Source organism: Suricata suricatta, chromosome 9, assembly GCF_006229205.1.
Source record: "Suricata suricatta isolate VVHF042 chromosome 9, meerkat_22Aug2017_6uvM2_HiC, whole genome shotgun sequence".
In the NCBI taxonomy this organism is placed as follows: Eukaryota; Metazoa; Chordata; class Mammalia; order Carnivora; family Herpestidae; genus Suricata; species Suricata suricatta.
Window position 1 is genome coordinate 78,859,662 of NC_043708.1, and position 25,452 is coordinate 78,885,113.

Genomic DNA, 25,452 nt, shown 5'->3' on the forward strand with positions numbered 1-25,452 from the left:
GGGGGGAAAAGAGGTGGTGGTGATGGTGGAGGGCACTTAAGGGGAAGAGCACTGGGTGTTGTATGGAAAACAATTTGACAATAAAATATTATGGGAAAAAATAAATAAATAAAAATAAAAGACCATTTATAAATGTGGAGGAGCTTACAGATTCCTAGTCAAGTGGAATAGACTACAGTACTCAGTCTGTCTCATTTTTGAACATTTTTATAGACATACTGGTTAACATTATTACCAGCTACTGCATAGACTTTCAGCAATCCCATTAAATTTCACTTACTTAGCCTTCCATGACAGTAAGAATAAACTATGCAGTCCTTTCCAAAGGACAAGTTTCTCCTCATCTTCCTGCTAGCTATGTCTCACAAGGGTAGCACAAACTCAGAATACTTTAAGACATCTTTCCTTATGAATTTATTAAAACTAAAAGTACTCTTTGAAAACCATGAAAATTTACACAGAGACATTGATATACAGAGATCAATTGCAACAATTGGCCATTGGCTGCCTATAATAGTTTAAGGCTTATTTGTTTTCTTTCATTATGAAACCAACTAAAATCCTCAGTTTGGGTACTAAATACTGTTTTCTGGTAAGAGTATTTAGAAAATTGAATCAAGGTTATGTGGGTATCATCTAAGTATCAGAGGAGTGTATTGCATATATTCTGCCTATCAGCTTGAGCATTTTAGAAAAATCAGGTTAGGGCTTGCTAGAGACAGTACCCCTTCACAGAAAATGTCTCTTTATGAAAAAGCTGGAAATACACCTGTAGAAGAGGAAAGCAATACCTTACCCTCTGTTCTACTAACAAAGGGGCAGGTGTCCGTCACCAACATCTGACTCGTTGCCAGGCAGCCCAGAATGATCTCTGACCAGTTCTACACTATTATATCAATAATACTAAAACCTAAGACAAAAACTATTTGCTTAATTATTTCTACCTGTTTTCTTAGGATGCCCAACATTTAAAAATGAAGATGAAGGGGTAGAAGATGACTTACAAGTAAGTAATTGCCTTGAGAGGAATTTCCTTTTTTATTTTTTTAAATGCTTTTCTTTATTTTAAGAGGGATTGCACCCGTGCATGAGGTTGGGAGGGGCTGAGAGAGAGAGAGAGAGAGACAGGAGAGAGAATCCCAAGCAGGTTCCATGCTGTCAGCATGGAACACAAAGTGGGGCTTGAACCTACGAACCATGAGATCACAACCTGAGCTGAAATCACAAGTCTTAACACTTAACTGACCGAGCTACCCAGGCACCCCAAAAGCAATTTCTGAGTTTCTGAACATAAAGGATATGGAGGAAGTCATTAACTTTAATAAATAAACAACTTCTATTTCAAGAAAATTTCTAAGACACTGTTTTTTGTCATGAAGTACAGAGAAACAGAAACAATACCACATATGTGTGTATAGATATATCTGTAAATATGCATGTATTATAGAGAGAAAGTGTTCACTTTCCTTTGGTTGGTTGGTTTGTGGTGCTGGTTGGTTTTTTAAATTGTTTTTAAAGGAATGGGCTCATCGATTGTGGGGACTGGCAAGTCATAAATGCACAGATAGTCATGTATGGCAATTCTGACATGCTCTGACCGTTCAATTTTGAGTTGGAAGGCAGTCTCAAGTCAGACTTCCTTCCTCTTTGTGGGGACTGACCTCAGACTTTAAGTCTTTTCATAATGAGTGCTGTCTGCTTTATGGAGGATAATTTCCTTTACTCAGAATATACTGATAAATATTAAGTCACATCTGAATATACCTTCATAACATTTAGACTAGTTTGACGAACAGCTTGGCACTATAACTCAGCCAGGTTGACAGATAAAATTAACCATCACATATAGGCAAAGTACTTCTATAAAGTATTCACAGAAAAGGAGTTACAAATTGTTAATAAGCATATATGAACAATGGTAATCAGCAGGTGGTGCAAATAACCATTTCTTAGTTACCAGATAACCAGAGGTTTAGAAATTGACACTTTCCCATACTGTGTCTATCTGTGAGAATGACAGATTGATGCCTTGCTGGAGAAAATGTAGATTGGTAGTTTCTTTCTAGAAGGCAGTTTGGTAATGTGTTAAAAAGCCTTTAAAACAGAAACATGTTGATTGAGTGAACCAATTTCCAGTGATTTATACTAAGGAACAGAGATATACAAAAATTTTTTTATATTCAGGTTTTTGGGTATGTGTATTTAAAATAATAATAAAAAATAAGCTATTTAAAAAGGAGAATCTGGATGACTGAATTAATTAAAAGTGTATCTTTGTCATGCAACCACAAGTTTTTAATTTTTAATGTTTTTATTTTTATGTAATTTGTTTTTTGTAGAAGTATCCTAATTCCTGATCCCCCTGTTGTATATTTGAGAGGTCTTTTAGTGTTTAATATATGAATCTGTTTATTTTATTAATGGTTATTAATTACTTTCAAAATATAGTGAGTTGCAGTTAGATATAAGAAACAAGTAATAAGATGAAAATAATATTTTTTACTTAAGTTTTTTAACAAAGTTCCATTTTTTTTCTGGTATCAATTGAAATATGGGGCTGGAAATAGAGAAGCATTTTCTGGATTGCCCCCTGCAAGGAAAGTAAATTTGGTTAAAATTGAATTTTGCAAAAGTAGAGTTTCACAAACTAACCTTATCCATTATATAATAGCTATTATTTTAAATTTTTTAAAGTTTATTTGTTTATTTTGGCGGAGAGAGAGAAACCCAAGCAGGCTCCACACTGTCAGCACAGAGCCTGATGTAGCACTTGATCTCACAAACTGTGAGATCATGACCTGAGCTGAAACTGAGAGTCATACCGTTAGCTGACTGAGCCACACAGGTGCCCCTTAATATTCTTCTGATTTGGTTTCACCTCATTTCTGTATTTGGCCTTATGTTAAGGAAAAACTATATAGTTTTATATGAAGGAAAAACTAGACAGGACACAGTTGTTTACACTAGTTTGTGCATATGAAAGTGTGTTTTGTAAAAACTATTGTTTTCATACTTTCATTTGCTATTAGTACTTTATATGTCAGGTCTTTGGTGTAGAGTAAGAAATGGGGAAGATGTGAATGAGATAAAATAAATTTATCACAGAAGCAGACAAAATAGTAAAAAGTTAGAAATGGGAGAAGGCTGGTATACTATATATTATATTATATAGTACAGTAGTTGCAAAGACAACTGAGATGGTTATTTATTTTAATTTTGTGAGAGAGAAAGATAGAGAATGTGAGTGGGGGAAGGACAGAGAGAGAAGGGGACAGAGGCTCCAAAGTGGGGTCGTGTTGTCAGTACAGAGTCTTATGTGGAGCTCAAACTCACGAACCTGTAAGATCATAACCTGAAGCTGAAGTTGGCCACTCAACTTGACTGAGTCACCCAGATGCTCCACTAAAATGGTTTTTAAAGCATAACTCACTATCTAATTTTTTTTTAACCCAGAGGAGGTAATGATTGTGTTCTTTTAGATCAGAAATGTCTTTGAAGGCATTAAATACCAGAGTAGAAATTCTCTCCATTTTAAGTATTTATTAATTTATTCAATAATTATTTGCATACCTTTTCTGTTGTAATAACTATACTAGACATTTGGTTATTTGCTGGTGGGTACCTTTCTGCTTTCAACAATTTAGTGTCTTTATTATTCATCATAAATCAGAAAGATGTCTACCTTTTTATTTCATACCCATCTTTGAAGGGTTTTATGATGCACCCTCATTTGAATTTAAAATCACACCTTGCTCATCTTTTATCATTCATGTTTTAGTGCAGAGCTGATCACGTACATAGTTGTTACCAAGAAGGGTTTTAAAGAAAAATCTTCAAATTTAGGATTTTTAACCAAAGCTGTTAATAAGATACCAATGCTATATTCATTGGTTTCTTTCTTTGACATTTTTAGTGAGCCATTTAAGTGTGTTTTTGTTTTGTTTTGTTTTGTTAATGCTAGCTCATATCATTATAAGATCATTTTTACAGTGCGTCTTCAACTAAAGAACAGCTCTTAATTGTTGAGATATGCTAGATTGGTAAGAAAACCCATAAAACTCATCTCACAACCGGCTTGTGGTTCTAAGAAGAAAAGATCTCAGATTGCATGCTTTTGGGAAGAAGAAAGACGACACCTAATTGATCTGAAGTGAAAGTTGTCTTATTTTTTCTTTTAGCCACTGAGAAATACTGGACTGACTAACTTTGTTTTAGAATTTGATAGTGGTTTCTAACAGCCACAGTGATTTAGTATGGTTTTGTTACAGCAAAGGGGATATGAATTGTTCATGTACTAATTTTCAAAAGTGGTAACATTTTAATAAGGCCTTATATCTGAAAACTAAATTAATAGGTAGGCATTATTTAGCTAGCAAATGGATGTTATATTACTGTGACCATTACCCTCCTACATTAAGTACTATTTCATAGTTCCCAAACCGTAATATATTTCAGATTGAGTTTTATTTATTAGCTAACAAGGGAGCAAAAAACCTGTATAACCTTTTTGCATAATGTTTTGTTACTTACATTTTTTCTTGACTTTTAGAATAATACATCTTTATATAAACTATTTAGATAGTTAGAATATTATAAAGAAGAAATCAGGACTCATTTATTCCTACCCAGAGATAACTGCTATTAATATGTTTGTACTTCTGCCTAGGTTTTCCTTTGTTCTTTCATATTGTATTCAAATATATAACTTTTTTTTAAAGTGCCATTGGACCCTGTCTCTTCTCCATTTTGATTGTATGTATGTGTGTGTGTGTTTTAAAGTAATCTCAGTACCCAGCGTGGGGCTCCAACCCATAATCTTGAGATCAAGAGTCACATGCTCTACCAACTGAGCCAGCCAGGCAGCCTGTGATTCTGTTTTGAAAGGATTTTTATTTGTATTGGTGATGGTAGTGATGGTGGTAGTTGGAATTTAAGCAGTTTAAATCCTAAAATTTGAATTCCCACGCAGTCTGACTTCAGAGTTTTTGCATTTAGCCATTATAATCATCCAACTGTGCTAAACAATTTTTTTAACTATTCATGTCTTATTGAACATTTGCTTTATCCTCCATAGCCTTTTACATTAATTTTTTTTGGTCTTTCTGAGTGTGACCTTAGGATAAGATCCTAGAAATATATTTACCAGTTACAGGATTATATAAAAGATTTATATATTTACCAGGTAACTACTGCCTAATAACTCAAAATCAAATTTACAGACAATAAACCAGTCCTAAAAACTGAATACCACATTTAAGTCAAACTAACTTAATTAGAAAAGTAATCTGTGTGTTGATTAATCTAAGGCAGAAGACTTGTTTTCTTTTTTCCTGTTTTTGAAGACATTATATCTTGGTACATTTCTCATATTCCTTCCATATTGTTTTATCACAGATTACTGTACTCAGATTAATTAAACAAAATTCTGTATGTGCTATTAATGTTTTTAGACAAAGTTCCTAGACAAATGTAAGATTGTCTCACAGGTTAGTTTGTTCTGACCCTGAAACTAACCAAAGAAACAAGAGAAATCTAATGAGCAGAATAGGAGCCAATTGTGGTCAAATCTAAAATGAATTGCAGGGCTCCTGGGTGGCTCATTCAGTTAAGCGTCCAACTTCTGCTCAGTCATGATCTCGCAGTCCTGAGTTCGAGTCCCATATAGGGCTCTGTGCTGACAGCTCAGAACCTGGAGCCTGCTTCAGATTGTGTCTCCCTCTCTCTCTCTTTCTGTCCCCCCCTCCCATTCATGCTCTGTCTCTCTCTCTGTCTTACTCTCTCAAAAATAAATAAATGTTTAAATAAACTTTTTAAATAAATTGCTACTGAGTGCTACACCAAAATATTAATGGTGATTTTTGGGTTTGTGGAATTGTAATTTTTTTCCTGTGCTTCCTAAGTTCCTATAATTTGAGTATATAATTTTAAATGCCAAAGAATTTGGTAGCATTTTTAACCTATGAGGTGCAAAAATAAAAGATTTCTTTATCAAAGAACATTTAAAAATCGTACCATCATGCTAAAATAAACTAATAGGATAATTAGTAAAATCTTCTCTTGTTGGATTTAACCCAGCCACATGTTTTTAAACCTGTGTTTTGTGATACACACAAGAGTAAACTTGAGCAATAAGTAGACTGTGATAGCCCTTTTTTTCACATCTGATTATAAGTTGGGAATCGTATATTTTTAAAAAACAATGCTGTTTTTTCTACTCAGAATTCTGCAGAAAGAAGGGACAAAGGGAAGGTGAAGCAAAAGAGTTGTTTCTCTTTGCTCTGCAGCTGCCATCTAGCCTTATGTTCTGATAGAGAGCTACAGCTGGAATTATTTTATTGCTCTACCCAGCATCCTTTTGCCTCTACATACAAAACTGCTGTCATAGTCTTAGAAAAAGAGAAAGCTAAACAATCTCTTAGCAACCATAGGAGAATAATTATTACACCAGCCTCTGATAGTGAAACAGATTTCATTGTACATTAAATATTGGCATAGGTTACTTTGTAAGTGCTATAGACCATTTTTTTTAAAGCTGGAGATCATGCAAATGTATGTACATATCATGTGCTACATTTTGTAGTCTTGTGAAAGATTTTTGGCATTTCTCACTACCTAACTTTAGAACATGTCCTTGTTCCCATAGTAATTGTTACTTTTAAGGGGTTGTAATTTGGTTAAAAACATTCAAATTTGACTAGGCCTGAATACTTTTTACTCTGTTCTATCCGACTTAACAAAGTGTTTCGGTTATTGTTAATTTTAATTATGGAAATAATACAAATAATCTGTTTGGAAAATAACAAAATATTTTTCTTATTTCATTGACAAAGATTGGTAGCTGATAAGGCCCATTGTGGACACAGATGTGAAGAAATTGTCCCTCTGTCATAATACTATTGCAGGGTTTTCAAATGATACATAAGCATGCTGGAAGGTTGCTTGGTAATGTAATTGGAATATATGCATATTCTTTATTCAGTAATTCTACTTAGGGAAATTAATCCTAAGGAAATAATATTACCATTGCACCAAGATGTATGTATAAGGAGGTGCATTGCAACATATATAACAAAAAACTGAAAGCAATGTTCGTAATTAGAAATTGCTTACAGATTAGATGACACACAACTGAACTTCTTTGCAACCATTTCAAAACACAAGGTACATCTTTATATATTGATGTGATTAAGAGATCTGTGGTATATTATGAAGTGATAAAAAGCACTGCATGGATAGACTGCCTATGATACAGATGGAACCATTATATACCTAGGATATGAAGAAACATATATACATTAAGAAGTCTGGAAAGATTTATGTCAAATAATAGTAGGTGCTATTCCATTGGGTTGGAATAACAGGAAGAATTTTTTGTGTAATTTGAACTTTTACAGTTACTAGAATTATTTCTTTTGGGGGTAAAGGTTGTTTTGTTAAGGAGTTCTTTTTCTACTTTTTTTTTCCTGTTATACCAGTCTCCTCCAAAGAGTCTATAGTAGCATAATCTGATTTGTGGATGTTTGCATATTACAGATTATTTATATGATACTCACTATATGACAGGCATAATGGTAAGCTCCAGGGATAAGATGCAGGCAAAATCTCCTGCATCTAGCTTGTGGGAGAACTATAAAAGAATACTTAGAATACAGGGTGATAGAAGTATTTCTGAGGAACTTTAGAGGAAGGAATGATTAACTTGAGAATGGATTAACAAAGACTTTTTAAGAATTATACCTGACATTATATAGAGTTTTTCTTGTGGAAAAATTGAAATCGTTGTGGGCAGAGGAAATAACATATACCAAGAATCTGAAGTGTGAAATGTCAGGTCATGAGAAACAAGTACATCAGTATTTCTGAAACCAAAAGATTTGAGGATGAAATAATAACATTAGGAGCTGTGGTAAAGTAGTAAACCTGTGCATTCATTTGTTAGTTTTTTTGGTTCATTTTCAGAATTTCTTGTTTGCAGAAAGAAAATACTATGTAATTTTTAGTAAGATTGATCCATCATAGAAATTAAATAGCAGATATATGTACATTATATATTTATAATATATATAAGATATAGAGATATATAAGATACATATATAGAGAGATCGATACATAAAAAGTGAAAGTTGTGATAGTGCCTGGGATTGATGAGAATGTGGAACATTGATTCTGGATATGTGAATTGTTAGAACCATCTTGGAAACTAGTTTTTTTAATTCCTTAAGATTTACATCCCAGTTAGTTAGCCTATAGTGTAATAGTGATTTCAGGCATAGAATCCAGGGATTTGTCCCCTACATATAACACCCAGTGCTCATCCCAACAAGTGTCATCCTTAATGCCCTTTACCCATTTAGCCTATCACTCACCCAAAACTAATACAGCAACCCTGTTTGTTCTGTTTAAGAGTGTCTTATGTTTTGTCCCCCTCCCTGTGTTTACATTATTTTTTCTTCCCTTCCCTATGTTCATCTGTTTTGTATCTTAAATTCCACATATGAGTGAAGTCATATATTTGTCTTTCTCTAATTTCACTTAGCATAATATATTCTCGTTCCATCCACGTTGTTGAAAATGGCAAGATTTCATTCTTTTTGATTGCCAAGTAATAATATTCCAGTGTGTGTGTGTGTGTGTGTGTGTGTTTTGTATACACATCTTTATTTGTTCATCAGTTGCAGGACGTTTGGGCTCTTTCCATACTTGGGCTATTGTCAATAACACTGCTATAAACGTTGAGGTACATGTGCCCTTTCAAAACCACACTCCTGTATCCTGTGGATAAATACCTAGTAGTGCAATTGCTGGGTTGTAGTCTAGTTCTGTTTTTAATTTTTTGAAGAACCTCCATACTGTTTTCCAGAGTGGGTGCACCAGTTTGCATTCCCACCAGCAGTACAAAAGAGATCCTCTTCACATCCTCTTTGCCAACATCTGACGTTATATGAGTTGTTGCTTTTAGCCATTCTGGTAGGTGTGAGGTCATTTCTCATTGTGGTTTTGATTTGTATTTCCCTGATCATGAGTGTTGTTGAGCATTCTTTTCATATATCTTTTTTGGAGAAGTGTCTGTTCATGTCTTTTGCCTATTTCTTCACTGGATTATTTGTGGTTTTGGGTGTTGAGTCTGATAAGTTGTTTACAGATTTTAGATACTAACCCTTTTACCTGACATGTCGTTTTGCAAATATCTTCTCCCATTCCATCGTTTGCCTTTTAGTTTTGCTGATTCAGAAACTAATTTTTATTATGTAAACTAGAACATATGTAGGTGTAATCTACCATTTTTTTCCTGGATATTTACCAGAAAAACTCTTGTGCATATATACCGTGAAGCCTGCAAAAGAATAGCAACATTGTTGGAAATAGCAAAAAAATTAACTGTTTCACTTTAGGCTAGTTATTTAATCTCTTTGAGCTTTACTTTCATCACATGGAGTAGAGAGATACTATCTACCTTGGAGAGTTGCTGTGAGGATTTAGACAAGCTAACTCACATAAAGTACTTGAGACAATATATGATACTAAATACCTGTTAGCTACCATTGCTACAAAGAAGTGAAGACTTATGAGCTATTGCTACTATACATGTCAACATGAACGGGTTTCACCCAATAAAAGCGAGTCCCATATAGCATCACATCAGTCAAATAAAATTCAAAAGCATCTGTAACTAAATATTGCTTAGTGATGACACTTGTGTGGTAAAAACTGCTCACAGTATGAAAATGAAAAAAAAAAAACATTTAGGATCATGTTTTCCTACTGGTGATCAAAGCAGGATATGAAAACGTGGGAAAAAACATACCACTTATTTGTTGTGTTGACTATATTCTCTTAAGTTGAGTAACAAGTATACAGATATTCATGTCATTATTCTGTCATTTTATATATATATTTATATAAATATATATATATAGTCTTTTATAGAAAGTCTTTCCATAGGGAAATGTCAGCAGTTTAGTGTATATCCTTTATAGTACTGATAAAAATTTTTCAATATCCATCCATTCTATCAGACAAATGGAATCATGTCATACTGATAAATCTGTATCTAGCTTTTATTCATTTAGCAGTATATTGTGAGTATGGTGTACAGATCTTTTTTAGACTGTATAGAATTCATGTATATATGTATGTATATAATTTTTAACCAGTCCTCTCCTGGTATAACCATAGGATGTTTTCTCTTTTTTCCCCCTTAAAAATACTGTTAACATGCTTTGTTATGTGTATCTGTATGTATAATCACTTTCTCAAAGAATTGCACTCCCACCAGTATGCCTATTGCCATACCCTTGCCAACATGGAGTATTATTATCTGTCTTTTCAAGTCTGTATAAGAAATTGGTATTATATTTTTATGGCTTTAATTAGGAATGAAGTCCAAATTTTTCATATATTTATTCTCCATTTTTCCCTTATGAAATAAAATTGGACTGCATGTTGTAGGTCATTGTTTGGAGAGAGCTCATTTCTACAGATTGATGTAAATTACATTTCTTATGAAAGTGTTCCTCAAACACTGCTGATTTTCTTTCCCTCTCCAGTATGTGTAGGACCCTCCAACAGAGCTTTGATAATTGGGATTGAAGGGTTATGAGTAGAAAAGCCAGTAGATTTTCATGAATACCCTTAATCACGGCTGGAAATAAGGAGATCATTTAACAGCCTACTGGAAAAAATAGAAAAGATAATAGAGGCTTGCATGAGAGAAAATGGATTTGAAAGATAATCAGGTGAACTTGGGAAAAATTAGGAAATAATTTTTTTAATTGACAAAAAGATATTTTGCATGAATCCAGAAGGGTTTGGGGCAAGGGTTGAAGAGTGTCTCAGTTTGGTAGTTGAATTACTTGAATATTTTGATAGAATACATTTATATTTCAAAATATTACAGTTGCCACAAACAAGGGAGAAAGTAGAAACCTGGATTTTTAAGAGAAATTGTGGTCAACATAAAAGTAAACAACCTCCAAAAACACTGAAAAATTACTCCTAATCATACTATCAAGGAGAGATGTTAACATTCATTTTATATCCTTTTCATCTTTTATGGTTATGATAATACTATAAATAAAATTTTATATTGTCTTTTTAACACTAAACATTTCCTCATATAGTGGATATTATTCATAAGCCTGATTTTGAAATTAGCACTCAATATTCCATTAAGTAAGCATACTATAATTTATGTAACCATTTCCTTATTTGGGGACATTTGAGTTGTTTCTTCATTTTAATATTAAAAGTAATTCTGAGATGGGGCTCTTGGGTGGCTCAGTTGGTTAAGTGCCCAACTTTGGCTCAGGTCATGATCTCGTGGTTTGTGAGTTTGATCCCTGCGTTGGGCCCTGTGTTGACAGCTCAGAGCCAGGAGCCTGCTTCAGTTCTCTGTCTCCCTCTCTCTCTCTACCTCTCCCTTGCTCTCACTCTTTCGCTCTCTCAAAAATAAAATACATATTAAAAAAATTTTTAAGTAGTATTGAGAAAAATAGTTTTAGCCTAAAGCTTCTTCCATTTAGTACCTTTTTTCTTTGGTGGATTCAAGAATTTGTCAAAACGTTGGGATGTTTTAAAAGCTTCTGATACCTTTTACTAAAATTGCTTTTCAGAAATAATTCTTCCAGATTTTACTCCTGTGTGTAGAATCGGCAATAAGAATGGCCATTTTTCTTATCACCACTTTTTTTTAACTTTGTGAATATACATCTAAATTTATAACTTGCTGAAGGAGATATAATTTAAGTAGTAGAAAAATACTCTTTAGAATTCTATAAAAATGTATTAATTTGTTCCTCACAATTCTTAGATAATGTGCTTTATTCTTGATTGTAGACTATTTTCATACATTGAGGATTGGTGTGGGGGGAATTGTTTTTATCATATTAAACAAGCAGAAGGTGTTTTAGTTAATTAGTTATTTTATTAGCAAAGATCTATTTAGGTGTATAGTTGTAAATTCAGTATGGTATGAAATATATCTAGTTAGTAGGTTAATTTTAGCTATTTTGGTAAACGTTTTTAAGAACAACTAAATCATTTTTTTACCCAAACAATAAACACATTTTTATTTATTTAATAATGAAATAATCACACCGTTTTTTAAAGTTTCCTTTAAAAAATAAATGTATTATTAAAGTGAAATATGTTATTGTTTAATATACAGAATATAAGTAGAATTAACCCAAGTCAGAAGAGTAAAATACTAGGGTTATATAACTGTCTTACCTTGGTTCAGATGTGGATTTTTTAGTTATTTTATAAATCTTAAATGACTCAATTAGATTGGAATTCACTAAAAACACCCTGATCCAAATAGTTGTCACCATTATAAGCATAATTACTTCTTAATTACTACTGATATTATTTCACTGCCTCCTCCTCCAACTATTACAATAATAATTCAAGCTTCTTTATAATTTTTAACATACTGAGTGTCTCCAGTAACCCCAACGTTATTAGTACAAGTCTACCCAATTTATAATAAAATAATAATTTAGGAAGTTAGTTGCTTATATTTTATACCTTCAAGTTTCCCACTTAGGCCCTCTATCCAAGCCTTCCCCCTACCCCTATATTTTCTTCTATTCAATTTGCTTATGATTTTTGGGAATTACTTGGTTGTTTCTTTTCAGAACTGCTTGGAACATGTAATAAATATATTTCTTGAATTTGGTTTTTTTTTTTTTTTCAATGTTACCAGTTTTGATCATGTATTTTGGAAACTGGCTAGTAAGTAGTTAGCCAGCTCCTTTCCAAAAATTAATTTAGCATTAACTGTCATAGTACATTGGGACAGCTGTAGTGAAAGTTAGCTAAAAAAAAAAAAAAAACCATTAACTGGGTTCGGCATACTTAGTTTTAAGGACAGGACATTCTCAAATGTGTGTGTGTGTGTGTGTGTAGGTACACACATATTTAATATGTATCTATTTTTGAGAAAGAGCAGGGGAGGGGCAGAGAGACGGAGACAGAGGATCTGTCAGCTCAGAGCTCAATGTGGGGTTCAAACTCAGCCGAAGCTCGACAGTTAACCGACTAAGCCACCCAGGTGCCCCTCAAATATATTTTAAAAGTTTAATTGCTTACTCCCTGATAAAATAATAGCTTTTAGTTTTCAGAACATTTTTACCTATATTATCTCACTAAATCCTTATGACAATACATATGATAGAATAACAAGTATTAGAAGTATTTGGTAATTGAGAAAATGAAATTCCATAGAAATTAAACATCACAAGGCTACTTTATACCAGATCAAGGACTAGAATATGCATTTATAAACTAAAATATCTTGGATATTTTAGAATTTTACTCCCTAATTTTAGAGCACTAAATTTTTAAATCTTTCATTTTTTTAGAAAAAGTTTATAAAGGTTTATACCATTAAGCTTATTAACCCTCTGTAGTGATTACTCCAAATTGTTTTAAGTTAGGCTGGTGAAAGTATCTGTCATTTTTATTTGGCTGTCATAATCTTTTCAAATAATTACACAGTAACAGAAAAGATAATGGCAAATAGTTATCTCATGTCTTTAAAAAAACAATTATTGTTTCTAAAATTTTAAAAGCCTGTCATTATAGACTCTCTGAGCATATCCCCTACTTAAGTCTCATGTGCATTATTTGAGTCTTTCTAGATAATCAGCAGGTTTGGGCTACTTAATTCTATCATTCATTCAATAAGGTCATGGAATGTTGTTTTCTGTTTATCCCCTGTGCATGTGGCACAGGGAAGTCCTTGGTACATACTTTTTTCACTTGAAAAATAACACTTTTATTGGTTTGTATCTTCTCTGTAATAATTTCTTCATTTCCTATGTATATTCTTGTTAAAATTTAAAACTTTGTTTTAATTAGATTATCTCCCACATGGCATGGTTAGGGTTCTAAGTCTTCCTAAGCTATCTTCAATAAGAAATCATGATTGTTTGAATTTGGGGGATTGTTCCCATTAGGCACCTGAAGAGGAAGCTTCCAGTTCTCTAGTGAAAGATCATCTTTTCCAGCAAGAGACAGTTGTTACCAGTGAGCCTTACAGAATCTCAAGACCTGCCTTTGAAGATCTGGATGCCAGAAGAGTCTACTTACAAAGCCAAGCCAGTCAGGTGAGACGATTAAATATTTTTCAGCATGTTAATCATATGTATAGAAATCGGATGTAGGGGCGCCTGGGTGGCTCAGTTGGTTAAGCCTCCGACTTCGGCTCAGGTCAGATCTCACGTTCGTGGGTTCGAGCCCCGCGTCAGGCTCTGTGCTGACAGTTAGCTCAGAGCCTGGAGCCTGCTTCCGGTTCTGTGTCTCCTTCTCTCTCTGCCCCTCCCCCTCTCATGCTCTGTGTCTCTCTGTCTCAAAAATAAATAAAAACATTAAAAAAAATTAAAAGAAAAAAAAAGAAATCGGATGTATTAGAGAGGGACATTAAGACCATGTGCCTTTAACCAGACAAAATAAACAACAGAAATCTAGGAGAATGCGATTTAACTGAACCATAAATTTGACTTTTTATTTTTTGCTGACAAAGGTGAAAAGGAAAACTGTGTTAGTTACATTTCATTATCTGGAGGAAAAGGCATTTCAGCCTCTTAGGAAGCAAAAGTTTTCCGTGTTCTTATTTTACAGAGAACTTCTCAGATGAGACATACTATGAAAAAATGTCCTGAGCAAACATCTGTGGCAAATACAGTGATGGGTTTCATAGTTATTTCTTGTAGTGTAACCTCTGATACTAATAATGTACTCCAAAATCAACTCAGTGAAAACTGCTTCTTTTGGGTACTCAGTAGATAGTCTTCTGATTATCCCAGCTTGATCTAAAAATGAAACCTTAGTTACAGGATAGAACCCTCTTTTTCTGCCACTCACAAATGTTACCAGATCTGTCAGAAGACCATTCATGACCCCATTTCTGTTAGTGATAGTGACTATTTCATTATTAAATAAGTGTTTGTAAATGTTTCTTGTGTGGATTAAACTATACCCATTATATGTCTACAAAATTAAAGGCCAAAGTCATTTTTTTTTAAATGTTTTAAAATATTCTTCTTGATAGATAGTTATAAGATAAATTAGTATCCAGTGGCATAGTGTGCTATGCCTAAAGCCTACCTGATTCTTACTTAGTGATTCCATTTTAACCTGAGGATCTCAAACATGCAGCTTGTTTGGGAAGCAATTTGCATTGTATTTGTTCTCTTGTTTGTCTGGAACACTTTTCTCCTAGATCTTCAGAATTTGCTCCTCACTTTAGGTTACCTCTTTTGTGAACCCTTCCCTGGGCGCTGTAAATAAAATAGCAGCCTTTTTATTTTGTTTGTTTGTTTGTTTGGTTGGTTGGTTTTGGTTTTGGTTTTTTTGAGAGAGAGAGAATGAGAATCTTAAATAGGCTCCATGCTGATTGTGGGGCCAACATGGAGCATGATCCCTTGACCCTGAGATCATGACCTTAGCTGAAATCAAGAGTCCGACACACTCAACCGACTGAGCCACCCAGATGCCCCAAAATAACTTTTCTATCACTGTATCCTTCATCTGCTTTATTTTTCTTCACAACACTTACCACTTTCTGGCTTTATATATTTAATTTTTCTATTTGTATTTTTTGTTTGTTCCCTGATATATTCAGGAACCTGGAAGTTTTGAATAGAATGAACATCTAGTTAGCATTTGTTGAAAGAGAGAATGAATAAATGCTAACAGCATCACCTTGGAAGCAAATGATGTTTGACTCACTATATTATTCCTAGTCTTCACATCCAGGATTAGGAACTTGATTAATTTAGGATCATTTGGTTTTGCAAGTAACAAATCCATTCACACTAACTTAAGGAAAGAGGACTTTATTTTAATTATTCAGTGGCCTTTCTCAGAATTCATTTTAAGAATAAATATAGGTAGGATTTTTAAGGTGCTAGGCATTAAGTAAGTAGCTTTTCTCTTTCCCCACTACCACACTTCCCCTGTACCCTGTTCACACGTACGCCACATGACCATTTATCTGTGTTTCTCTGTATATATCTGTTTCATTCTTTTTCACTCTGGTCTCAGCTCTTTGTTTCCTCATTCATTAGTAGTGTATTTTGACTATCAGTATCAGTCTCAGCCCTTTGGATTACATGGCATTCCAGCCTAGATTCCTGTAGTCCCTAACCAACTCCATATTCTTAAAGAAGGAAGCTGATTGGCTAGGCTTAGGGCAGGTTTATACATTCTGTATAGCTCACCATTCCAAGGTTACAGGGTGGGCAGCCAGATTAGGCAGAGAGGAGATAAAATGATGCACACTCCATTTAACATTGCCACTTTTGGACAGAGCTCTTGTTCTAGGCTATCTTATAAGCTTATGGCTTGCCTTTTAGTTATATGCCAGATCCTGGTTTAACCATAATTATGTCTGATTGGGAAGAGAGTGGCAATACTAATCATGGCAACCTTTGAGGAAGGAGTTGTTTCTTTCTGCCTAGTATAATTTTTAAGCTGTGAGTTTTACATTTCCTGCCTAAACCTGTTATTTTGCTGTTTTCTGTAAGGTCTGTTTTCTTAATAGAACCACACTGGGCATTTGGGATAAGTTGGATAGAAATTTCTGTAACAGTGGGGAAGATCTTGGGCTTTAGACACAGGCAGATCTAGTATTAAATCCTGGCCTTTTTATTCTTTCTTTCTTTTTTTTTTTTTATTTTGTTTTATGTCTTTATTTTGAGAGAGAGAGAGAGAGAGAGGGTGGGGCAAAGAGAGGGAGACACAGAATCTGAAGCAAGCTCCAGGCTCTGAGCTGTCAGCACAGAGCCCGACACAGGGCTGGAACCCACGGACTCTGAGATCATGACCTGAGCCAAAGTTGGACGCCCAACCGACTCAGCCACCAAATCCAGGTCTTTTAATTTACTTATAGTTAACAAAACTACTAAAGTTCTCCATCTTCCTGTTTTCTCAGATGTAAATATCAATAAAAATAAAACTTATTTCCATAGTGTTATTTTAGGAGTTAACAAATATAATTCATCCATACATACATTAATATGTATTTGATTAATATGCATGTGATAAATGTCAGAGCACCTACAATATGCCAGGCCCTATTCCAAACCCTGAGAATTGCTGTGAACAAGAAAGATGTGAGCCCTAGCCTCATGAAGGATATAAATACTAGTAAGGGAGATAGACAGTAAATAAGTTAAACCAATAATATTTCAGGTAGTAACAGTGCTGTGAAACAAAGAACTGGGAAATAGAATAGTAGGAATACAGAGGGGGACTTGTGCAGATCTGTAAGATGATTGGACAATCCTCTGGGGAGCTATTTGTATGGAGACAGGAATAATACCAAAATGAAACATAACAGCCATATGAAAATCCAAGAGTGGGGGGTTGGATATCCAAGCAGCAGCTTGCAATCTCAGAGAAACAGCTGATCTAGCTGTAGTTCAGTGAGTGAAGGTGGTAATATAGTGCAAGTTACAGTTAGAGAACATGGTAGGGTTTAGATAGTGTAGCTATTGGGAGGAGTTGAAATTTTGTTCTAGGTTCAATGATAAGCAATTGGAAGGTTTTTAGTCTCTAATAAAGGTCTCATTTGCATTTTTAAAACATTTTCGCTTCTATGTGGAGAATGGACAGAGTGTGGTCATGAGTGGAATTAGGAACAATTTTTAAGGTTTTTGTTTTCATTCAGGTAAAAGATTTTGATGATTTGGACTAAATAGAAATGATGAGAAATGGTTATGTAAGGGTAAATTCTGAAGGAAAAGCCAAAAACCACTCAGAATGCCTTCTGAGTTTGAGGCGCAAGTAGTTGAGTGAGGGATGTTGCCATTATCTGAGATGGAGAAGACCGGGGTGATTACATCTGTCATCACCAATTGGGTACCACTACCCACTCCTGTAAGAGGGCACAGAGTTAATGATTTGTGTAATATTTATAGGTTGTATGTTACGATATGTAGGCTCTTATATTCTTTTTTTTTTTTTTTTTTTAGTGTTTTAATTATTTTTGATACAGAGGGAGACAGAGCATGAGAGGGGGAGGGGCAGAGAGAGAAGGAGACACAGAACCGGAAGCAGGCTCCAGGCTCTGAGCTAACTGTCAGCACAGAGCCTGACGCGGGGCTCGAACCCACGAACGTGAGATCTGACCTGAGCCGAAGTCGGAGGCTTAACCGACTGAGTCACCCAGGCGCCCCTCTTATATTCTTAATGATGTATATCATGATTAAATAACCTGTCATGATTATTTAGAGGTGGTAAAAGACATGACTTGTCCTGACAGCTAGTATAAATTAAATAGTAAAATAAATAAAGCCAAGGAGATATAATAATAGCAGTATTTTATTTTATTACTTTTTTTTCACATTTATTCATTTTTGAGAGACACAGCATGAGTGGGGGTGAGACAGAAACAGAGAGACACAGAATCCGAAACAGGCTCCAGGCTCTGAGCTGTCAGCACAGAGCCCGATGCAGGGCCGGAACCCATCAACCGTGAGATCGTGACCTGAGCTGAAGTCGGATGCTTAACTGACTGAGAAAGTCAGGCACCCCAAAAGCAATATTTTGAAAGGTGATTAAAATTAAAATTTTAAGATGAAACTTGAACCAGAAACTCAGAAACTGAGACTAAAATTATGGTAAATATTTCTTAACCAATGAAGAATAGATGGATTATGAAGACAAATTTCCCAGACTTGTGTGGATTAGGAAATTAAAAGTATAAAAGTTAAAAGAAAAGTAGCTTTTTAAAAAGGAAAACAGTAAAACAAGAACTAAAATCCTTTAAAAAAATAAATTCTTAAAAGTATAGACATAAGAGGAATAAACTAAATCAAGAACAATGAAGAAAATAACTTTTCTAAACAGGGTGATTTGAAATAGCATGAACATGAAAATCAAGAAAATACAATGGTAAGGTACTGTTTCTAACTTTGTTGCTACTGCTCATTTTTAATGTAGAATAGATGTAGCTGTGGAAATAGTTACTGCATATTGTTTTGTTATTTATTTATGCTAAATTATCAAGTCTAATTGGCATGGAATCTGACCTCTGGAATCTTGAGTTCCTTGAAAAGGATGACATGTTGCGTTTTCCTCAAGTAGAGAGCTGGGGAAACCCAGCAGAAGTATCACATCAGAACATTTGGTATTTAAGCCTTTGCCTCAGATTAGGAACAGTATTTGGCCAGTTCTCACCTGGTGGATGTGCACACATACACACACACAAAGATAAGCTTTTGAGCGTGTATGTTATCTTTTGACTCATGGGTTATTGTGTTGATCTGGTTTAAGGACAAATCTAATTCCAGAGACAGCACTATAATCCTGTTAATTAATTTTCTTCTGAGTGAATTAAGCTCTCTGTAAACATTTACCTTACTTGTGATCTTACTGAATAATGGACTCTGTAAGGTAAAGGTAAAATACTAGCAAGCTTCAATGCTGTTATCGATCCCAGTGGGAAAGAAAGGAAAGGTTCCATGGCTAGAGTAATTAAAGATTATAATTTCTTAATTCTCCAGAAACTGTGGGTCACTCAAAGAAAACTGTTCCCAGCAAATCACAGTAACAGCCTAGATCTTAAATATTTCTTATGTAACTGAAGTTTTACTTCCCCCACCCAGCTCAGATTGACCATTTTTCAAACACATTGGTTTTGTCATCTATTACTTAGGGGATTTTTTTTTTCCTTCTCAGAAGAGAAGACCCTTGTTTCTTTGATAGTGTTTGATTGTCTTAATTTGTTGTGTCAAAAACATGAGCATCTCTGTTGCCCCAGTACATAGAACTGCAATTTGTACTGATACTCTCCACATTTTTTCCCCTCTAATATGGTATGTGAAGTGGCATAATGAAACTTGTTAGTATTTCTGCCTGGTGTTTTTCATAAATAAAACACATTACTGAAAGCAATACTCAAATTTCTGAGAATCATTTTACTTTCACTTTGGAAGATGACTTTCATTCTAATATTATTTTTCAGATTAGTTAAAGTGTTATATGTGTTTTCATGTTTAATCATTTTATATGACCTTTGTAATTGTCTTAGGAAATCAAGATGCTATGCTAAGTGCTTTTGATTCCCATTTGAGCAGAGCCAATAAATAAAGATATTATCAGTGAAAGAATTCATGCATAGAATCATTAAGTACCTGACCAAAGTCACTATTTGTTAATATTTGTTTAAAGTATTAGAATTCTGAGGTTATTTACAAATGGTGTTTCTTCCTTCTGCCATCTTCCTCTTCTTCTTTTTTAATTCTAGCTCAAGAGTGAAATATTTCCTTTTATGATAAATAGGCAGCTTTATATTACATTAAATCTAGTAAGTATGGCTTGTTAATCTGTATCCTGGCTTGTCCCTACTATATGCTGAGTGCTCTTTAAAGCACTTCTATAACTCATATTAATCTTCACAACAATCACTATGGCAAGCTGCCTCATTAGGGGCATAGAGATTATCTATAGTTTATATTCATGTTTTTGTCTAAGTTTACTATGAAATTTTGTAAAAAATACACCAAAAGTGATGTTAAAATATTGGTACAAGAAGGGCAAAGTAATTTTAAGCTAGTTTTACTAAAAAAATAAAAATAAAAATAAATGCTGAAAATAATTTGCATACCTTTTCCAGGGATTTTTGGAATCAGAACAGTCTATCCAGAGTCATATTTGCTCATCATCATCTAGGCATCCTAGGAAATAAGATTAGAGAGATCCAGTTTATCAGTTTTAAATACAAAATACCTTTCAACATTTTGAGTGATGGGTAGAAAAACTCACCAGTGGAAGAGAGAGTGAATGTATGTACATCCTGAGTTAGGCCAGTGATTGGTATAGTTGAGTGGTGAGAAAAAACTTAGTGAATGTAACACAAAGTTACAATAGACTGATATTCATCATCCCAGACCCTGGGAATTTATTTGGCTTACATTTTTGGTTGAGGGAACTATAAACTTTAAACTACTCTTTTGGGGCACCTGGGTGGCTCAGTCGGTTGATTTACCGACTTCACCTCAGATCATGATCTTGTAGTTCATGAGTTCGGGCCCACGTTGGGCTCTGTTCTGACAGCTTACTCAGAGCTTGGAGTCTGCTTCAGATTCTGTGTCTCCTTTTCTCTCTGCCCCTCTCCCATTTGTGCTATGTCTCTCAATAATAAGTAAATGTAAAAAAATTAAATTAAAAAAAAACTACTCCTTTGGCTAATGGGAGAGAAAAGAACTGAGCCCTTCTCCCAGAATGGCAATAATAATAGTGGTGGAGTGGTTAAAGAACATAGTCACCATGTAGAAAAGTACAAAATAGTGCTAGGTAACTGCAGAGATGGAAGTGAACAACATTGCCAGGCAGCACTCAGCCTACAGATTTGAACATGGCGTCTGGAGCCAGACTGTTAGGGTCTGAATTATGGCTTCTTTGCAACTTTTTCATATATCCAAGATTGATGTGACAGAGAAAAAGGAGTGATGTTTAATGACTTTGTATAACTAGATATTTAATTATACATTTACCGATGTTAAAATAAATGAACTCAGTTTATTAGGAATTAGAATGGCGTAGGTATTCTCCTTTAAAGCTACATAGATACTAGCTATGCTTTTGATAAATCCAGAAGTTTCTTAAGAAGAATAATGAGCACTTAGATTTGGCCAGTCCTGTTACAGTGGTATACACCATTTGTCCATTTGGATGTCACCGAATAGGCCTCGCACAGGGTGAAATTTCACATATTATAGAATCTGGCCTTAAACTTGTAAGTCAGAAACCTTTTTTGTCAAGATGTTAAGACTGGAGTCATCTTTCACGGACTAAAATAATCAAGTTTAAGAAAAATGATGTAGGAGCACCTGAGTGGCTCAGTTGGTTAAGCATCCGACTCTGGATTTTTGGCTCAGGTCATGATCTTATAGTTTGTGAATTGGAGCCCTGCATCAGGCTCCATGCTGGCACTTGGGAGTCTGCTCAGATATCTCTCTCTCTGCCCCTCCTCAGCTGATATGTGCATGATCTCTCTCTCTCAAGTAAATAAACTTTAAAAAATGATACATAAAAAATGAGAATGTAAAAAAATGAAGCCACCATGTGGACTGTAGTACTAGTGGTGGTTAGTTTAGTACAGTGTCTGCATAAGATAGGTTTTCATAAGATACTAAATCATTGCCAAAAGTGTGCTTCATGAGTATATGTTCAGTTGCCTACTTACATGCTTTGAATGTTTAATTGCTTTTGACTGGATAGCTTAATGGATCATTCTCTACAGCAGAATATCAGTCTTGCCAAAAGGCCTAGACAGCTTCCTCACTGGTGAGAAATACAAAAAGTGTAAGATTTTACCCTAGCTAACAGGTTCAATCTTCTGGTTGCTTCCAGAAGACAGATCTGAGACAAAGGACATTCTTACTCACAGCACAGTAAAGTAGCATGAGCTTCATGTTTGTGTTGGTCCCCTGGCCTTCCAAGTCCCATGGAGATGGTGCTGAGCTGCTCAGGTGGATGAAGCACACTCGGTGGTTTTGCATTAAAGCATTAGAACACTGAGCTTAGGGAACCCAGAGTCTTTTAGAAAGGACAGTAAGTCTTGCCTGACTTTTGACGGGGAAAGAGATGCTCTCATACTCATAGTAGACACTAAATAAACCTAACTGTCAAGGGAAGACACTTATCTTTCAAGGGTTTCACTTTACACACATCTTTGCAAAGGTAGTCTGAAACAAAGGCAAACAGTGCCTTTCCTCACTAAATCTACAGACATGAGACCTATGGAGAATTGTTACCTAACACTAGCTTAAAAAACACTAGATTTTGGGGCATCCTAGATGGCTCAGTTGGTTAAGTGTCCAACTTTGGCTCAGGTCATGATCTTCTGGCTTGTGAGTTTGATCCCTGTGTTGGGCTCTGTGCTGACAGCTTGGAGCCTGGAGCCTGCTTCAGATTCTGTGTCTCCCTCTCTCTCTGCCCCTCCCCTGCTCTCTTTCTCTCTCTCTCAAATAAAATTTAAAAGAAAACGACTAGGTTTTTCCTTCAGTTATGCTTAGATCAGCATTGTAAGTGTTTGTCTTTGACTCATTTTCTATGCTTCCATGGCCTATTTAAATCCTTTTGATGGGTAGGTACATTCTTTCAAAATGGCTAATACTCTCAGTCTGGTGTTAGTTAAGTCTAATAAGCATGGAAGCCATAATGGCTCTTTTACCCAATTCTGCTTACTTTCAAGTTCCTGGAGGTGTGGACAGATAAAGCCACATATACCAGTGAGCTTCTGATAGAAAATTTATGATGTATTTAATATATAGAAAACATATATAATGAACACCTGAGAAACCAACATACAAAAGAGTACCCCTAGTCCTATCCTTGAGGTAACCATGACCTTGGATTTTGTTTACTTAGTATTCTTTTCTTGGTAGTTCAACCACTTATTTCTTCCTCTTCAGCCAGTGGATATTTTTGTTATTATTAGAGGCATGCTGCTAGTACAAACTTTCTTATTCCAACTATTGATATGCAAGAGTTTCTTTAAGGTGTATAGGAATGGTCTTTTCACATTAATATGTGTAGAGGCTCTGGACGAATTAGACAAATTACTCTATCGGATTCATGTGTTCTGTGAGTAAGAGAGATGTATTGAGCATTTGCAAGATTATAGAAATAGCTTGTTTTCCTTTACAAACTGATTTTAACTATGTGGTCTTCTATAACCTTGTTCGTGAGCAATATAATCTTTAGTGACACTTCTCCATTTTGAGTTTTATTTGTGGCCAGTATCTCCTAGTTTGTGATAGCTTTTTACACTCTTTAAGAGTGTTTTGGTGAAATAGATATCCTAAATTTTAATGCAATTGACTTTATCATTGTTTCCCTGATGGTGTTTCTACAAATTCCTCCCTATTCTTGTCTTAAAGATTTTCTCCCTGTCTTCTTCTAAAAGTTTTAAAGTTTTGTCTGTAACCTACTAAAAACTAATTTCTCTTCTGTGGTAGGGTCCAATTTTTTTTTCCATATGGATAACTAGTAGTTTCAACACAATTTACTGGATTCTTTCCTGGATATGCAGTGCTACATCTTCGTGTATCAAGTTGCCATTTATGTTTTGGATCCTTTTTTTTTTAATGACTAAATGCTTACGTCATTCTGTGTTTACTTCAGGTTTCATTTTCTTCATGACATACCTTCCCAGACCGTTGAATCCATAGTGATTTCTTACCCTATAATTCCTGAATTCCTGCATGAACTTTGCAAGTTTATGCTTTATCCTTTTACCTCAGTGAGGATAAGAATCTTTTTTCTACTTCAATCTTTCCATAGTGCCTAGTTGAAAGCAAATATAGTTGAATGTTGACACGAAAAGGAAAACTGAATGGGAAATGTAAGCTCATAATTTTTCACACTAGATAGAAATAGGTAGGCATAGGAGAATGTATTATAGAGACAGGTTAGAGAAAATAAACTCCATCATCCAGAAATCATACTTCATCCCACATTAATCCTTTAGTCCTATAGCATAATTAAAATTTTAATGCTTCTGTTCTCGTTTTGTTCCTACTATGTGATTAAAGTGCTAATGAAAGGGAAATTTCAAACTTGTAGGAAACAAGTCTGGGAATGAAATAATCTCTTTCGGTCCTTCATTTTTTTCACTTCCCTTCCCTCCCCTTCCTTTCCTTTCTCTTCCCTTCCCTTCCTTTATTCCTTTTTCCTTCATTCCTTCATTCCTTTTTTTTTTTTTTTTAAGAGAAAGAGTATGAGTAGGGGAGAGGGGCAGAGAGAGATAGTGAGAGAGAATTTCAAGTAGGCTCCACACTCAGCATGGAACCCAACACTGGGCTTGATCCCACAACTCTGGGATCATGACCTGAGCTGAAATTAAGAGCTGAAATTAAGAGTCGACACTCAAACAACTGAGCCCCAGGCACCCCATCCTTAAATATTTTCATTAAACTTCTCTTTTGTTTAAGATACTACTAATACTATGTAGGCTATTCAAGTTGGATACATCCATTTATGTTCATTTTTGAATTGAAGTTTACAGACTTTTAAATCCAACACTTCTCCTTTTAGGAATTTGTGATACAGATATACTTAATCATCATGTATATTGAAAATAAATGTATAAAGATATTTGTTATAGTTGTGTTTGTAACAGCAAGATGGGGGAAATTTGTGTATATAAATTGGGCTAGTTAAAAAATTATCATTCAGTGAAATATTAAGTTGCCATTAAGCTGTTAAAAGAATAAGGTAAATCTATATGTATAAATATAGAAAGGTATTCATAATGTAACAAGTTTAAGGAAGCACTGCGTTTTTAAAGATTCACATAAATGCACACATGCATGTATGTGTAAATACATAGCCCCAAAGTGGAAAGTTACTACCAGTGGAAAGTTATAATTGATTAAGTTACCTTAACATATCACAGTCACCCTAAGTCCATAATATACATTCGGTGTTTTGCATTCT

At 34.7% G+C, this 25,452-nt stretch overlaps 1 protein-coding gene and 1 non-coding gene across 2 annotated transcripts in view; one reads left to right on the top strand and one right to left on the bottom strand.

Moving 5' to 3' along the window:
* The window catches only part of SPRED1 (sprouty related EVH1 domain containing 1), a 125,549-nt gene that overhangs the window by 87,032 nt on the left and 13,065 nt on the right, over nucleotides 1-25,452 (top strand). The window contains exons 4-5 of the mRNA XM_029951543.1: nucleotides 957-1,006; nucleotides 13,959-14,108. Of these exons, the coding sequence (XP_029807403.1) occupies nucleotides 957-1,006; nucleotides 13,959-14,108 (200 nt within the window). The remainder of the gene's footprint in view (nucleotides 1-956; nucleotides 1,007-13,958; nucleotides 14,109-25,452) is intronic.
* On the bottom strand, nucleotides 4,789-4,861 carry TRNAK-CUU. Its single transcript has one exon. It is a non-coding gene; the product is annotated as a tRNA-Lys (tRNA).